This window comes from Chiloscyllium plagiosum, unplaced genomic scaffold (assembly GCF_037043375.1).
Source record: "Chiloscyllium plagiosum isolate Xiang-an unplaced genomic scaffold, Cpla_swu_hap1 HiC_scaffold_4, whole genome shotgun sequence".
Lineage (NCBI taxonomy): Eukaryota > Metazoa > Chordata > Chondrichthyes > Orectolobiformes > Hemiscylliidae > Chiloscyllium > Chiloscyllium plagiosum.
This window is the reverse complement of record NW_028270142.1, coordinates 137192302-137209580: the sequence shown is the minus strand read 5'-3', so window position 1 is coordinate 137209580 and position 17279 is coordinate 137192302. Positions and strand designations below refer to the sequence as shown.

At 42.9% G+C, this 17279-nt stretch overlaps 1 protein-coding gene across 1 annotated transcript in view; it reads left to right on the top strand.

Annotated features, from left to right (window-relative positions):
- LOC122548764 (cadherin-7-like) overlaps window positions 1-17279 on the top strand; it is a 168816-nt gene that overhangs the window by 148276 nt on the left and 3261 nt on the right. Inside the window, exons 10-11 of the mRNA XM_087986720.1 lie at window positions 5812-5929; window positions 14718-14969. Coding sequence (XP_087842846.1) covers window positions 5812-5929; window positions 14718-14969 — 370 coding nt within the window. The remainder of the gene's footprint in view (window positions 1-5811; window positions 5930-14717; window positions 14970-17279) is intronic.

The following is a 17279-nucleotide window of genomic DNA, read 5'->3' as shown; positions in this document are numbered from 1 at the left end:
TATTCTGTGTACTTTCTGCCGTGTCCGTGAATCTCCATGTGTGCACTATATTCTGTATATATTCTGCAGTGTCCCTGAATCCCCATGTTTGCACTATATTCTGTGTAAATTTTGCAATGTCCCTGATTTCCCAAATGTTATCTATATTCTGTGTACATTTTATAGTGTCCCTGAATCCCCATGTGTGAACTACATTCTGTATATATTCTACAGTGTCCCTGAATCCCCATGTGTGCACTATGTTCTGTGTATATTCTATAGTGTCCATGAATCCCCATGTGTGCACTATATACTGTGTACATTCCGCATTTTGTTGGAATCACCATGTGTGCACGATATTCTGTGCACATTCTATAGTGTCCCTGAATCCCCATGTGTGCACTATAATCTGTGTAGATTCTGCATTTTCCCTGAATCCTCATGCGTGCACTATATTCTGTGTACATTCTATGGTGTCCCTGAATCCCCATGTGTTCACTATATTCTGTGTACATTCTGTAGTGTCCCTGAATTCACATTTGTGCACTATATTCTGTGTACACTTTGCAGTGTCCCTGAATCCCCATGTGTGCACTATATTCTGTGTATATTCTGCAGTGTCCCTGAATCCCTATGTGTGTACTATATTCGGTGTACATTCTGCAGTGTGCCTGGAACCCCAAGTGTGCGCTATATTCTGTGTACATTATGTAGTGTCCCTGAAACTCCATGTGTGCACTATATTCTGTGTAAATTATGCAGTGTCCATGAATCCCCAAGTGTGCACTATATTCTGTATAAATTCTGCAGTGTCCCTGCATCCTCTTGTGTGCACTATATTCTGTGTACATTCTATAGTGTCTCTGAATCCCCATGTGTGCTCTAAATTCTGTGTACATTCTGCAGTGTGCCTGAAACCCCATGTGTGCATTAAATTCTGTGTACATTCTATAGTGACCCTAGATCCCCATGTGTGCACTATATTCTGTGTGCATTCTGCAGTGTCCCTAAATCCCCAGGTGTGCACTATATTCTGTGTACATTTTTCAATGTCCCTGAAACTCCATGTGTGCACTATATTCTGTGTACATTCTGCAGTTTCCCTGAATCCCCTTGTGTGCACTATATTCTTTGTGCATTCTGCAGTGTCCCTGACTCCCCATATGTGAACTATATTGTGTGTACATTCTGCCGTGTCCGTGAATCCCCATATGTTCACTATATTCTGTATATATTCTGCAATGTCCCTGAATCCCCATGTGTACACTATAATCTGTGTATATTCTATAGTGTTCCTGAATCCCCATGTGTACACTATATACTGTGTACATTCCGCATTTTGTTGGAATCCCCATGTGTGCACTATATTCTGTGTAGATTCTGCAGTGTCCCTGAATCCCCATGTGTGTACTATATTCTGTGTAGATTCTGCAGTGTATATGAATCCCCATGTCTGTACTATATTCTGTGTGCATTCTGCAGTGTATATGAATCCCCATGTGTGCACTATATTCTGTGTACATTCTGCAGTTTCCCTGAAACTCCATGTGTACACTATATTCTGTGTACATTCTGCAGTGTTCCTGAATCCCCATGTTTGCACTATATTCTGTGTACATTCTAAAGTGTCTCTGAATCCCCGTGTGTGCACTACATTCTGTATATATTCTGTAGTGTCCTTGAATCCCCATTTGTGCACTATATACTGTGTACATTCCGCATTTTTTTGGAATCCCCACATGTGCACTATATTCTGTGTGCATTAGGCAGTGCCCTTGAATCTCCAAGCGTGCACTATACTCTGTGTACATTATATAGTGTCCCTAAATCCCCATGTGTGCGCTGTATTCTGTGCACCCCATCTGCAGTGTCCCTAATTCCCCATGTGTGTACTATATTCTGTGTACATTATGCAATGTCCCTGAAACTCCATGTGTGCACTATATTCTGTGTCCATTCTATAGTGACCCTGAATCCCCATGTGTGCACTATATTCTGTGTAGATTCTGCAGTGTCCCTGAATCCCCATATGTGTACTATATTCTGTACATTCTGCAGTGTCCATGAATCCCAATGTGTGCACTATATTCTGTGTACATTCAGCAGTGTGCCTGAATCTCCATGTGTGCACAATATTCTGTGTACATTCTGCAGTGTCCCAGAAACTCAATGTGTGCACTATATTCTGTGTACATTCTGCAGTGTCCTTGAGTCCCCATGTGTGCACTATATTCTGTGTACATTCAGCAGTGTCCCTGAATCCACTTGTGTGCACTATATTCTTTGTGCATTCTGCAGTGTCCCTGAATCCCCATATGTGAACTATATTGTGTGCACATTCTGCCGTGTCCGTGAATCCCCATATGTTCACTATATTCTGTATATATTCTGCAATGTCCCTGAATCCCCATGTGTACACTATATTCTGTGTATATTCTATAGTGTCCCTGAATCCCCATGTGTGCACTATATTCTGTGTAGATTCTGCAGTGTCCCTGAATCCTCATGTGTGTACTATATTCTGTGTAGATTCTGCAGTGTCCCTGAATCCCCATGTGTTTACTATATTCTGTGTACATTCTGCAGTGTATATGAATCCCCATGTGTGCACTATATTCTGTGTACATTCTGCAGTGTGCCTGAAACCCCATGTTTGCACTATATTCTGTGTACATTCTGCAGTGTGCCTGAAACCCCATGTTTGCACTATATTCTGTGTACATTCTAAAGTGTCTCTGAATCCCCGTGTGTGCACTACATTCTGTATATATTCTATAGTGTCCTTGAATCCCCATGTGTGCACTATATACTGTGTACATTCCGCATTTTTTTGGAATCCCCACATGTGCACTATATTCTGTGTACATTCTATAGTGTCCCTCAATCCCCATGTGTGCACTATATTCTGTGCACCATCTGCAGTGTCCCTGAATCCCCATGTGAGCACTATATTCTGTGTACATTCTGCAGTGTCCATGAATCCCCAAGTGTGCAGTATATTCTTTGTACTTTCTGCCGTGTCCGTGAATCTCCATGTGTGCACTATATTCTGTATATATTCTGCAGTGTCCCTGAATCCCCATGTTTGCACTATATTCTGTGTAAATTTTGCAATGTCCCTGATTTCCCAAATGTTATCTATATTCTGTGTACATTTTATAGTGTCCCTGAATCCCCATGTGTGAACTACATTCTGTATATATTCTACAGTGTCCCTGAATCCCCATGTGTGCACTATATTCTGTGTATATTCTATAGTGTCCCTGAATCCCCATGTGTGCACTATATACTGTGTACATTCCGCATTTGTGTGCACTATATTCTGTGTAGATTCTGCAGTGTCCCTGAATCCCCATGTGTGCACTATATTCTGTGTACATTCCGCATTTTGTTGGAATCACCATGTGTGCACGATATTCTGTGTACATTCTATAGTGTCCCTGAATCCCCATGTGTGCACTATATTCTGTGTAGATTCTGCAGTGTCCCTGAATCCCCATGTGTGTACTATATTTTGTGTACATTCTGCTGTGTATATGAATCCCCATGTGTGCACTATATTCGGTGTACATTCTGCAGTTTCCCTGGAACTCCATGTGTACACTATATTCTGTGTACATTCTGCAGTTTCCCTGAATCCCCGTGTGTGAATTACATTCTGTATATATTCTATAGTGTCCCTGAATCCCCATGTGTGCACTATATACTGTGTACATTCCGCATTGTTTTGGAATCGCCACATGTGCACTATATTCTGTGTGCATTAGGCAGTGCCCCTGATTCTCCAAGCGTGCACTATATTCTGTGTACATTATATAGTCTCCCTAAATCCCCATGTGTGCACTATATTCTGTGTACATTCTGCGGTGTCCCTGAATCACAATGTGTGCATTATATTCCATGAAAATTATGCAGTGTCCCTGAATGCCAATATGTGCACTATATTCTGTGTACATTCTATAAGTGTCCCTGCATCAACGTGTGCACTAAATTCTGCAGTGTCCCTGAATCCCCATGTGTGCACTGTATTCTGTGTAGATTCTGCAGTGTCCCTGAATCCCCATGTGAGCACTATATTCTGTGTACATTCTGCAGTTTCCCATAATACCCAGGTGTGCACTATATTCTCTGTACATTCAGCAGTGTCCCTGAATCCCCACACTGTGCACACTTTGCATGTCCCTGATTCCCCATATGTGCACTATATTCTGTGTGCATTCTATAGTGTTCCTGAATCCCCATGTGTGCACTATATTCTGTGTATATTCTATAGTGACCCTGAATCCCCATGTGTTCACGATATTCTGTGTACATTATGCAATGTCCATGAATCCCCACGTGTGCACTATATTCTCTGTGCATTCTATAGTGTCCCTGAATCCCCATGTGTCCGCTATATTCTGTGTACATTCTGTAGTATCCCTGAATCCCCATGTGTGCACTATATTCTGTGTGCATTCTGCAGTGTCCCTGAATCCTCATGCATGCACTATATTCTGTGTACATTCTATAATGTCCCTGTATCCCCATGTGTCCACTATATTCTGTGTACATTCTATAGCGTCCCTGAATCATCGTGTGCACAAAATTCTGTGTAAAATCTGTAGTATCCCTGAATCCCCATGTGAGCACTATATTCTGTGTACATTCTGTAGTGTCCCTGAATTCACATTTGTTCGCTATATTCTGTGTACACTTTGCAGTGTCCCTGAATCCCCATTTGTGCACTATATTCTTTGTACACTTTGCAGTGTCCCTGAATACCCATGTGTGCACTATATTCTGAGTAGATTCTGCAGTGTGCCTGAAACCCCAATTGTGCACTATATACTGTGTACATTATGTAGTGTCCCTGAAACTCCATGTGTGGGCACTAAATTCTGTGTACATTCTGCAGTGTCCCTGAATCCCCATGTGTGTACTATATTCTGCGTACATTCTGCAGTGTTCCTGAATCTCCATGTGTGCACTATATTCTGTGTACATTTTGCAGTCTCCCTGAATCCCCATGTGTGTACTATATTTTGTGTTGATTCTGCAGTGTCCCTGAATCCCCATGTGTGTACTATATTCTGTGTACATTCTGCAGTGTCCCTGAATCCCCATATGTGTACTATATTCTTTGTTCACTTTGCACTGTACCTGAATCCCCCCTGTGTACTATATTCTGTGTACATTCTGCTGTGTCCCTGAATCCCCATTTGTGCACTATATTCTTTGTACATTTTGCAGTGTCCCTGAATACCCATGTGTGCACTATATTCTGTGTAGATTCTGCAGTGTCCCTGAATCTCCATGTGTGCACGATATTCTGTGTAGATTCTGCAGTGTCCCTGAATACCCATGTGTGCACTATATTCTGAGTAGATTCTGCAGTGTCCCTGAATCTCCATGTGTGCACGATATTCTGTGTAGAGTCTGCAGTGTCCTGAAGTGTCCCTTTTGAATCTTGTTTGACAGAATGACCCTGAGGTTACTTGTTGCACTGGATTGATCTTTCCAGCGTACAATCCCAAATCCATGAGCTTTCTGTTTTACGTTTCCACCATCTCAGTAATCTTCCTTCCTCCATGGCATCAGTCACTGAAGAACAATCTCTTCAAGCTTTCCACCAGATCTTTGCGTCTCCCTCAGCGTGTGCGGACTGACAGTATCTCTCAGAAAAGTATTCCAGCATTTGCTTTCAGATTCCCAGTGAAGCACAGTTCATCCCAATAATGATACCTCCCAGCCATGCTCCTCCCTGCCAATCAGCTCATGTTGAAACAAAGGACGAGGAGATGTCTGTCAGCTCTGTGTTTCATCTGCTCTCCTCTCTCTCTCTTTCTTTAGCTGATCCAAACCATCAGCGCCGTGGACAAGGATGAGCCATTGGAGGGACAGCGTTTTTACTTCTCCCTGGCTCCAGATGCTGCCAGTAATCCCAATTTTACTGTTCGGGATCGTCAAGGTAGGACACAAGGAGCATGTCATAGTGAGTGGGCTATGTTCCAACACAGGCATTGTGTGATGATCCCTGTTGTGTACGAGATTGAACTTCTGATACTAACTGGAATTTGCACCTTATCAACACGCTTCCTGGTGTGTGATTGACAATAATTGTGATGGATCCAACAGGTACAGCAGCAACAGACAATCTCATCACTGGAAAAGCAGCTGTTGCGCTGTTGCCTGTTCACCAGGACCAAAAACATCAACTCCTTCTCCGCTGGAATACTGTAAATCAGCAGAGTGCTGGCAGCCTCTCCCTCTCCTTTCACTACAGCACCCTAGGATTATTGCTTCGTCAATGCAAACAATCCATCTGCATATTGGTTGGGACGGGATTTAATTTGCTGTGTATCTATTTGACATTCAGCTCCTCAGAACAACCTTATCGTGCTGTCACAGTTCGTCAGATGATGTTCATGTTTGATATTGGCTTGATTTTACTTCCTCACTCTACAACTGCCTTCTCCTAGCTCCTCTCTTCCTACTTCTCTTCCTTTTACTCTCTCTTTCTCTCTGTCCCTTTTCCTCCATCCTCCACTCTCTCTTTCTTACCATTTCTCTCTTCTTTCTCCCCTCATCTCCTCATCCACTCTCTTTTTCCTTCTTTCTTCTTTCCTTCACTCTCTCTCGCTTCCTCTCTCTTTTCACCTGTCTTCCTCCCTCTTTTTCTTCCTTCCTTCATTCACTCTCTCCCTCCCATCTCTCTTGATCTTTCTTTCTCTTCTTCCTTCTACTCTCTTTCTATCTTCTATCTTCTCCTTCTCCCTAACTTTCTTACTGTTCCTCTTCTTTCTCTCTTTCTTTCTCCCTCAATCTCTTCCTCCACTCCCTTCTTCCTTTTCTGTCTTCCTTCCTTTACTCTTTTTCTTCCTGCCTCTCATCTTTCTATCTTCCTCCTCTTTCCTCTTCTTTCAAACACTTTCTTCTTCCTCTCTCTCTTTCTCTCTCTCTTGCTTTCTCTCTTCTTCCTCCCCCCTCTCTTTCTTCCTTTCTCTCCCTCCCTCCCATCTTTCACCACCTTTCTCTCTCTCTCTCTCTCTCATGCTCTTTCTTTCTGTCTTCCTCTCTTCGTCTTTTTCGCCTCTTTTACCTCAATAATTGAGTAAATGCTATTGAAATCATTTATTGATTTCAGTGTGAGTACATATTAATAATTGACCTCTCTTTGAATGTATAGTTTATCCACAATTCACCCATTCATAGTTAAGAAGAAGGAACTTGTTCTCAAATGCGTGTATAATAGATGGATCAAGTACTCAGGAACTGTGTAAAAATATGACTCAAACTGAATCCATATCTCTTCATCCTAATTGCTTCACAAGATATTAAAGCCCACAATGAATGGCATATTGATGTGTAAAACACAATAACTCATAACCAGAAAGGAGCATTTATAACATTATAAAGCTGATTGCTTTTTAGATCATTGTCAGATTTAACACAAAGGAAGCTGTTTCTGTGAAGTAATTAGATCGATGGAGAATTTGACACGTTGAGATTTACATGAGATCTTATCAGGAGATGACTTTATACCTATGGCCCAATTAGGATGTGTAAACTGTAAAATCTATCTGGTGGTGTAAATGACATTTCTTCCTTGGAGGGATACTATAGCTACATCAATTATTTTTCTTATAAATTTGATATATCAAGGTTAATTAAAGAAAAATATAATTCTAATGCTCCAGTTTTACCTCTTCCAAGTGTCTGATTTGACATGGGGTTAGCCTCACCAAAGATCAGCTTTAATTTGGACCCATTTAGCCAAACTAGCTTTTTTTCACTTCTCTATCCTTTATTCTTCCCTCCATATGTCATACTCTTTATCTCTTTTCTTTTATCTTCAAAGTCCTTCATTCATTCTCTTATCTCCATAAGACCTTAAGACATAGGAGTGGAAGCAAGGCCATTTGGCCCATCAAGTCCCCTCTGCCATTTATTCATGGCTGATGGGCGTTTTAATTCCACTTACCCCCACTCTCCCCATATCGAGGCCAAGAATTTATTAATCTCTGCCTTGAAGACATTTAACATCCCGGCCTCCACTGCGCTCCATGGCAATGAATTCCACAGGCCCACCACTCTGGCTGAAGAAATGTCTCCTCATTTCCATTTTAAATTGAACCCCTCTAATTTTAAGGCTATGCCCATGGGTCCTAGTCTCCCCACCTAACAGAAACAACTTCCAAATGTCCACCCTTTCTAAGCCATGCACTATCTTGTAAGTTTCTATTAGATCTCCCCTCAACCTTCTAACCCTAATGAATACAATCCCAGCATCCTCTGCCAATTATCATATGTTAGGCCTACAGTTCCAGGGATTATCAGTGTGAATCTTCGCTGGACACGCTCCCATGCCAATATGTCCTTCCTGAGGTGTGGGGCTCAAAATTGGAAACAGCATTCTAGATGGGGTCTAACTAGAGCTTTATAAAGTCTCAGAAGCACATCGCTGCTTTTATATTCCTACCCCCTTGAGATAAATGACAACATTACATTTGCTTTCTTAACCATGGACTCAACCTGCACAACAACCTTTAGAGAATCCTGGACTAGCATTCCCAGATCCCTTTGTACTTTGGCTTTATGAATTTTCTAAGTATTTAGAAAATAGTCCATGCCTGTATTCTTTTTTCCAATGTGCAAGACCTCGCACTTGCTCATGTTCAATTTCATCAGCCATTTCCTGGACCACTCTCCTAAACTGTCTAAATCTTTCTGCAGCCTCCTCATCTCCTCAGAACCACCTGCCTGTCCACCTAACTTCGTATCATCGCCGAACTTCGCTAGAATGCCCCCAGTCCCTTCATCCAGATCATTAATATATAATGTGAACAGCTGTGGTCCCAGCACTGAACCCTGCGCAACCCCAATTGTCACCGGCTGCCATTCCGAAAAAGAATGTTTATCCCAACTCTCTGCCTTCTGTCAGACAGCCAGTCCTCAATCCATGCCAGTAGCTCACCTCGAACACCGTACTCAGCAGCCTCCCATGAGGCACCTTATCAAAGGCCTTTTGGAAGTATAGATAGATAACATCGACTGGATTTCCCTAGTCTAACCTACTTGTTACCTCTTCAAGGAATTCTAACAGATTTGTCAGGCATGACCTCCCCTGATTAAATCCATGCTAACTTGTTCTAATCCGACCTGGACTTCCAAGAATTTAGTAATCTCATTCTTAACGATGGATTCTAGAATTTTACCAACAACTGAGGTTAGGCTAATTGACCTATAATTTTCCATCTTGTGTCTTGATCCTTTCTTGAACAATGGGGTTACAACAGCGATTTTCCAATCATCTGGGACTTTCCCTGACTCCAGTGACATTTGAAAGATCACAACCAATGCCTCCGTTATTTCCTCAGCCACCTCCCTCAGAACTCGAGGATATAGCCCATCTGGGCCAGGAGATTTATCAATTTTAAGACCTTTTAGCTTTTCTAGCACTTTCTCTTTTTTAATGGCTACCATACTCAACTCTGCCCCCTGACTCTCCTTAATTGTTGGGATATTACTCATGTCTGCCATGGTGAAGACTGACACAATGTACCTATTAAGTTCTTCGGCTATTTCCTTATCTCCCATCACGAGCCTTCCAGCACTAATTTGGAATGGCCCAATTTCTACTTTTGCCTCTCATTTGATTCTTATGTATTGAAAGAAACTTTTACTATCATTTCTAATAAAACTGGCTAGCTTACCTTCATATTTGATCCTCTCCTTCCTTATTTCTCTCCTTGTTATCCTCTGTTTGTTTTTGTAGTTTTCCCAATCTTCTGATTTCCCAGTGCTCTTGGCCACTTTATAGGCTCTCTCTTTTTCTTTGATACATTTCCTGACGTCCTTTGTCAGCCATGGCTGTCTAATTCCATCCCCCTCCACCGATAACCTTTCTTTTCTTTCAGATGAACCTCTGTACTGTGTCCTCAATTACACCCAGAAACTCCTGCCATTGTTGCTCTACTGACTTCCCCACTAGGCTCTGCTTCCAGTCGATTTCGTCAGTTCCTCTGTCATGCCCCTGTAATTACCTTTATTTAACTGTAACACCATTACATCTGATTTTGCCTTCCCTCTTTCAAACTGCAGACTGAACTCTACCATATTATGATCACTGCCTCCTAAGTGTTCCCTTACTTTAAGACCTTTTATAAAGTCTGGCTCATTACATAGAACTAAGTCCGGAATAGCCTGCTGTCTTGTGGGCTCCATCACAAGCTGTTCCAAAATGCCATCCTGTAAGTATTCCATGAATTGCCTTTCTTTGGATCCACCAGCAACATTATTCACCCAGTCCACCTGCATATTGACATCTCCCATGATCACCATGACCTTGCCTTTCTGACATGCCCTATCTATTTCCTGGTACATTTTGCGCCCCTGGTCCTGACCACTGCTGGGAGGTCTGTACATAACTCCCATTATGGGTTTTTTTACCTTTGTGGTTTCTCATTCCACCCACACAGACTCCACATCATCTGACCCTATGTCATCCAGTGCCATCGATTTAATCTCATTCTTAACAACAAGGCAACCCCGCCCCCTCTGCCCACCTCCCTGTCTTTTCGATAAATTGTAAATCATTGAATGTTTAACTGCCAGTCCTGAAACCCTGCAACTACATCTGTGATGTTTACCACATCATAATCATTCACGATGATTTGTGCCTTTAAATCATCTGCTTTGTTACGAATACTATGAGTATTTAGATAAAGTGCCTTAATGCTAATTTTCTTATCCTCATGATTTCCAACTTCCCTCGTAATATGTCCTAAGTTATCATTCCTTTTTGCTTCATTCCTAGTCTGCCTTGAACTTACACCCTGCACATACACTAACCTGCTGCTTATCTTTCTACTTGACTCCATTATCCCTGTTGCTTTCCCTTTCTCCTCCCCACCCGACTCACAAGTTTAAAGTCCTAGAGACCACCCTATTTATCCTTTTCACCATAACACTGGTTCCAGATCGGTTCAGGTGGAGACCGTCCCATCGGTACAGATCCCCCCCGGTTCCAAAACTGATGCCAATGCCCCATGAAATAGAATCCCTCTTTCCCCACACCAATCTCTTAGCCACGTGTTTACTTCAGCTGCTGCCCGAATATATACCCAGCAGCCTCTGCTCCTGGCTGTGGCCTCTTCCTCTGCTGCTCCTTTAAAAAGAGAGACTGCTCCTCACTCTCACCTCTTGACAAGCGGAGGACCCGATGCCTGAGGTAAGTTTTTTTTTTAACAGTTTTACTCACCTTCCCAGCAGCCCTCTGCTCCTCACTCTCACCTCTCGACAAATCTCCCTCCGCCTCAGTCGTTCTCTTCCTCCTTTCTTTCATTGTTCTCTTCCTCATTGATGGAATTGGAATTGTCACACAGCGTAAGTTTCCACTGACTTCTCTGTTCCCCCATAATAACTTTCATAGAAACCTCCCGATCAGGATGAGAGAATTGAGAATCATTGCTGAAATGTTAGCTCACGCATATGTTTATCTCAGTCAAACAAACTATTCCCAAACCTGAAAAGATCTGATGAGCAGTTATTACTCGAAATATCAATCCTGTTTGCTTCTCCTGGAAGCATTTTAAATCAGACAGTAAAAATGTGTCCAGAAATACAATGTTGTATCTGACCGAGTTCTGAAACAGACAATGGACCAAAATCCTCCAACCACTGTATCCTCAGAGTACACTCTATCCAGTTGGAACCATTGAATCAGATAAAGTTTACAAGATGGTTGGCTCGGTGGCTCAGCACCAGGGACCCCGGTTCAATTCCAGTTTTGGGCGATCATCTATGCAGAGTTTGCATATTCTCTCCGTGTCGGCATGGGTTTCCCCCGGGTGCTCCGGTTTCCTCCCACAGTCCACAGATCTGCAGCTTAAGTGAATTGCCCGTGCTAAAATTGTCCATAGTGTTCAGGCATGTGTAGGTTACTTGCATTAGTCAGGAGTAAATGTAGGGTAGGGGAATGGGTCGGGGTGGGTTACTCTTCGAAGGGTCGGTGTGGACTGGTATTCCTCAAGTATTTACTTTCCCTTTATGCTTATTTTATTTGAGGTTTCACACTCTCCTCATTAACTGAAAACAGAAACAAATTACTCATTTCAAACCATGCCCACATCTTCCATATCCACATACAAGTTACTATATACATCTCAGAGAGCCCAACCCTTACCATCATCAACCTCTTAAGATTTTCCTTAATTTTACCAGCTGACATACCTTCATATCTTCTCTTTGCTTTCCTGATTTAACTTTATCATTTTGCCATGTACTTTCTCTGTTCCTCCAAGTTTTCCAATTAAGCACTTCCTTTGAGATTGAGTTAAGCTTTGGGTTTTTTTCTGCTTTATCTTACCCAGCATGCTTCTGGATAACTCAGGACTCTGGAGCTGGCCTTGCTCATTGTCTACCTCACTCACCCATCCATTCATCCGTTCTCTCATCTTCAGACTGGAGCTTCAAATTTACCACACAGCAGCTAGTGTGGTAAATGGGAATAAGTCCAGTGCTCCCCTGACTCTTCCCCATCCCTGATACAGTTCCCTGAGAGGGCCACTGACCAAGACCCCCAGAGAAATACATTGAGTGAAGGGAATCTGTAAGCACAGTGGCTATCCAGTTATCATTGCTGTTGCTTGGAAGATTAAGCTGGAGAAATACAGAGGTTTCAACAGGATTACCTCATTCTTATTTTTTTGGGTAGACTTGTTACATTTGTTCTTCCTTTTTGAATCCAATTTCACCTCTCTCTAGAACTCACTGAAGACATCCTAGATGCTTAAATTATGTTTCTCATGAGCACACCAATGCTAATTCATTAAGACATGAAAAGTGGCATTTGTTTTACGCCCTCCCTCCCTTGTTCCATCTCTTAACTCAACACTCTCTTGACTAACTTTTTCCCAATGTGGTCTTACAAGTAAAGAGGAACCTTGATTATCCGAAGGACACGGGCAGGGAGTATTTTGGTTGGTTAATCGAATTCCAAATAATCGAATGCCAGATGATGTTGTTTAGCCAAGCATCAGGACCTTGCCATCTTGCTGGATAATCCAATACTCGGATAATGAAATGCTGGATAATCGAGTTTCCTGTGTACTTGTCTCCTGCATTCTATAGATTCAATATCAACTAAATTGTACCCTGACACATTCAACCCTGAGACATCCCGGGAACAACTTCTCATTATTTCACTAAGTGAAAAGAACTAAAAAAATGTAATCATGTGAGATTAAAGTGAACGCAATTCATGTTGATACATGTGTATGTGTGTCCGTGTGTGCGTGTGTGTGTGTGTGTACGTGTGCGTGTCCACGTGTGTGTGTGCACGCGTACGTGTGTGTGTGTCCGTGTCTGGCGTGCGTGTCCACGCGTGTGTGTGTCAATGCGTGTGTGTGTGTCCATGCGTGTGAGTGTGTGAGTGTGTGTGTATGAGTGTGTGTGCGAGTGAGTGTGTGTGTGTGTGTGAGTGTGTGTGTTTGTGAGTGTGTGTGTGAGTGAGTGTTTGAGTGAGTGTGTGTGTGTGAGTGTGTGTATGTGTGTATGTGTGTGAGTGTGTGTGTGTTTGTGAGTGTGTGAGTGAGTGTGTCTGTGTGTGTGTTCGTGAGTGTGTGTGAGTGTGTGTGTGTGAGTGTGTGTGTGAGTGTGTGTGTGAGTGTGTGTGTGAGTGTGTTTGTGAGTGTGTATGTGAATGTGTGACTGTGTGTGTGAGTGTGTGTGTATATGTGTGTGTGTGAGTGTTTGTGAGTGTGTGAATGTGTGTGAGTGTGTGAATGTGTGTGAGTGTGAGTGTGTGTGTGTGAGTGAGTGTGTGAGTGTATGTGTGTGTGTTTGTGAGTGTATGTGTGTGAGTGTGTGTGTTGTGTGTGTGAGTGTTGTGTGTGTGAGTGTGTGTATGTGTGTGTGAGTGTATGTTTGTGTGTGAGTTTGAGAGTGTGTGTGAGTGTGTGTGTATGAGTGTGTGTGTGAGTGTGTGTGTGAGTGTGTGGGTGTGTGAGTGAGTGTGTGTGTGTGTGTGAGTGTGTGTGTGTGAGTGTGTGTGTGTGTGAGAGTGTGTGTGTGTGTGTGAATGAGTTTATGTGTGTGTGTGAATGTGTGTGTGTTGTGTGTGTGAGTGTGTGTGTATGAGTGTGTGTTTGATTTTGTGTGTGAGTGTGTGTATGTGTGTGTGTGTGGGGTGTGACCAGCTGAGGGGATTCTGGTATTTTCCTTCTTTATTGCTGAATCTGGTTACCTGTTTAACTGTGTTCTGCAGTGACGTCAAGTCTGTTTCTTACACAAGCCCCAAGGTATTAACTATCTCTAGGAAATGAAATGGAACTGGCAGGTCATCAAATGATTGGTTCTCCTGAGTGGGATGTGATGGAGACGGTTGGAATCAAAGGCAAGGTAGACGATAAGCTGCTCGCAGAGTGACGTGCCACTGTGTATCAGTCAGTCGAGAGTACTCTGAGTGGTTTGTTAGGCCATCCCCCCAAACCACTGAGTGATGAATTCATAGTTACATCACTGTATTAAGCAGACAAAGTGCATGGGATATCAAATCCGGTATTTTGTAGAATCTTATAATGCAGCCATTGGGATCCTTATGATTCAGATCAAGCAGGGTTTTATTGTTGGGGCAATGTTGATGTGCGTTTGAGGGGCTGAATGGTCTATTCTGCTCTGTATTTGTCTGTTCATTCCATCTGTCACTGCATTTATCAGCTGAACTTGTTTTCCTTTTGATCATCCTTACCTGTCAGATAACACGGCTGCCGTTCTGACACAGAGAGCTGGTTATAGTCGAGGAGAGCAAGCCGTACACTTCTTGCCCATCCTGATAGTGGACAATGGGGCTCCATCACTGAGCAGCACCAACACCCTCACTATCCGAGTGTGTAAGTGCAACAACAATGGCGTTGGCCAACTGTGCAATGCTCATGCCTTCTTCCTGCCTGCTGGCCTCAGCACCGGGGCTTTAATCGCCATCCTCATCTGTGCCCTGATGATACTGGGTGAGTAATCTCGCAACTGGTAGTGTCACCACCGTGTCAGCCAATGAATTGAAAGTGGGGCGGGATTTAAAAGCAGGAGTCTTGCCAATCCCTGTGTTATTGGTGCTGTGTCCTTAACAAACGTCCAAAGCGGGTAGATACTGAGGGAGTGTTTCCCTGGCTGGGGAACTTAGAATTGCAAGATTATTGGGTGGCAGTGTCTGAGTTAGTCATCTGCAGCCAGAGGCTAATATTCTGGAGGTGTGGGTTCAAATACTATCATGGAACATGGTGAAATATGAATTCATCATGGTACATGGTAAAATATTAATTCGATGAGGATCTGGCTGAAGAGGCCACCATTGTTGGAAAAAAACCATCTGGCTCAGTCATGTCCTTCAGGAAATAAAATCTGATGTCCCCTTACCCAATCTGACCGACACGTGACTCCAGGTCTGGTTAACTCTTAACTGTTCTCCAGACAATTGGGGATGGTCAATGAAACTAGTCTAGCCACCAACACTTAAGTCATAAGACTGAATAATAAAGGAGAAAGTGAGGACTGCAGATGCTGGAGATCAGAGCTGAAAATGTGTTGCTGGAAAAGCGCAGCGGGTCAGGCAGCATCCAAGGAGCAGGAGAATCGACGTTTCGGGCATGAGCCCTTCTTCAGGGATGGATGGTGACAAGCTTCTTGAGTTTTGTTGGAGCTGCACCCATCCCTGAAGAAGGGCTCATGCCCGAAACGTCGATTCTCCTGCTCCTTGGATGCTGCCTGACCTGTTGTGAATAATAAAGGAATAAGGGGAAATTGTTTATGAACAAAGAAGTCGATGAATTCCTTCATTCTTTCAAATCATTCAACCCGGAGTGTTGCGGATTCTCTGTCATTGAATTTATTACACGCTGGGGAAGCAGACTTCATGTCTCCGAGGGAATAAAAGGGACATGGAGGAGTGGGGGGGGTTGGTGGTGGGATGGGGTAGGGTCGGGGTGGGAGTGGGAATAGGAGTTAAAACCCAAGATCAACCCTGATCACATTGGTTGCTGAATGAAGCACACCATTAACTTTTCCAGCTCCTCTTCCGATGTTCTTAATGGACATGGGACAAAAAAACTCACAAAAATAATAATTTTTACCCTCCACTTCAATCCATTCTTATCGGCAATCAACTTGAAATGATTTTAACAATTAACTTTTAAATAAATATATAAGATGACTCGTCAGCTTTGTTGGAATTTGACAGTAAGCTTTGTCGCAATTTATTATTAAAAATTGGATTCAAAAGATTTTCAAGTTTGCTTCCAAAAGAATCAATTTAATTTATGTAGCCTTCTCAAAAACCTGCAAACAAGCACAATTCACAGAACATGGTGGAACAGGGGATTGTGTGTGTGGCCTGTTTTGATTGACAGGCGTCGGTACAAAAGATCATGGCAACATGAATTGCACTGTCCTGTAATTGCATTTACGTATCCGCAATCATTTGCTGCAGTTAAGCTGAATTTGAGAAAGTTGCACTGAATGAATAAACAATGTGACTGAGCAGAAATGCCAGGCTGAAGAGTTTAATTTCGACAAAGCAATTTCAGCGAATGCATGATATTCTTCATTATATCGGGAGACACTGAATAGGCTGGGGGTATTTTCCCTGGAGCGTCGGAGGCTGAGGGGTGACCTTATAGAGGTTTATAAAATCATGAGAGGCATGAATAGGATAAAAGTCTTTTCCCCAGGATAAGGAAATCCAAAACCACAGGGTAGAGGTTTAAGGTGAGGGGGAAAGATTTAAAAGGGACCTAACCAATAACTTTTTCACACAGAGAGTGGTGCCTGTATGGAATGAGCTGCCAGAGGAAGTGGTGGAGGCTGGTACAGTTGCAACATTTAAAAGGCATCTGGATGGGTATATGAATAGGCAGGGGTTGGAGGGATATGGGCCAAATGCTGGCAAATGGGACAAAATTAATTTGGGATATGTAGTCGGCATAGACAGGTTGGGCCGAAGGGTCTATTTCCGAGCTGTACATCTCTATGACTCCATATCAACCTTGTTTGTTGGTCATCTGGGAATCGGCTTGGCAGCCAATTTGTGATGTAGAGTGATGCCAACAGCGGTGGGTTCAAATCCCACACTGGCTGAGGTGACCATGAAGGACTTTTCTAGTCAAACTCTGCCCTCACCTGAGGCATGGTGACCCTCAGGTTAAACCACCACCAGTCATCTCTCTCTCTCTTTCTCTCTCTCTCTCTCTCTCTCTATCTTCGCCCTCTCTCCAATGCTCTGATAGGATTAAGGCAACTTTATCTTTTAAGTTGAAGGACATTGT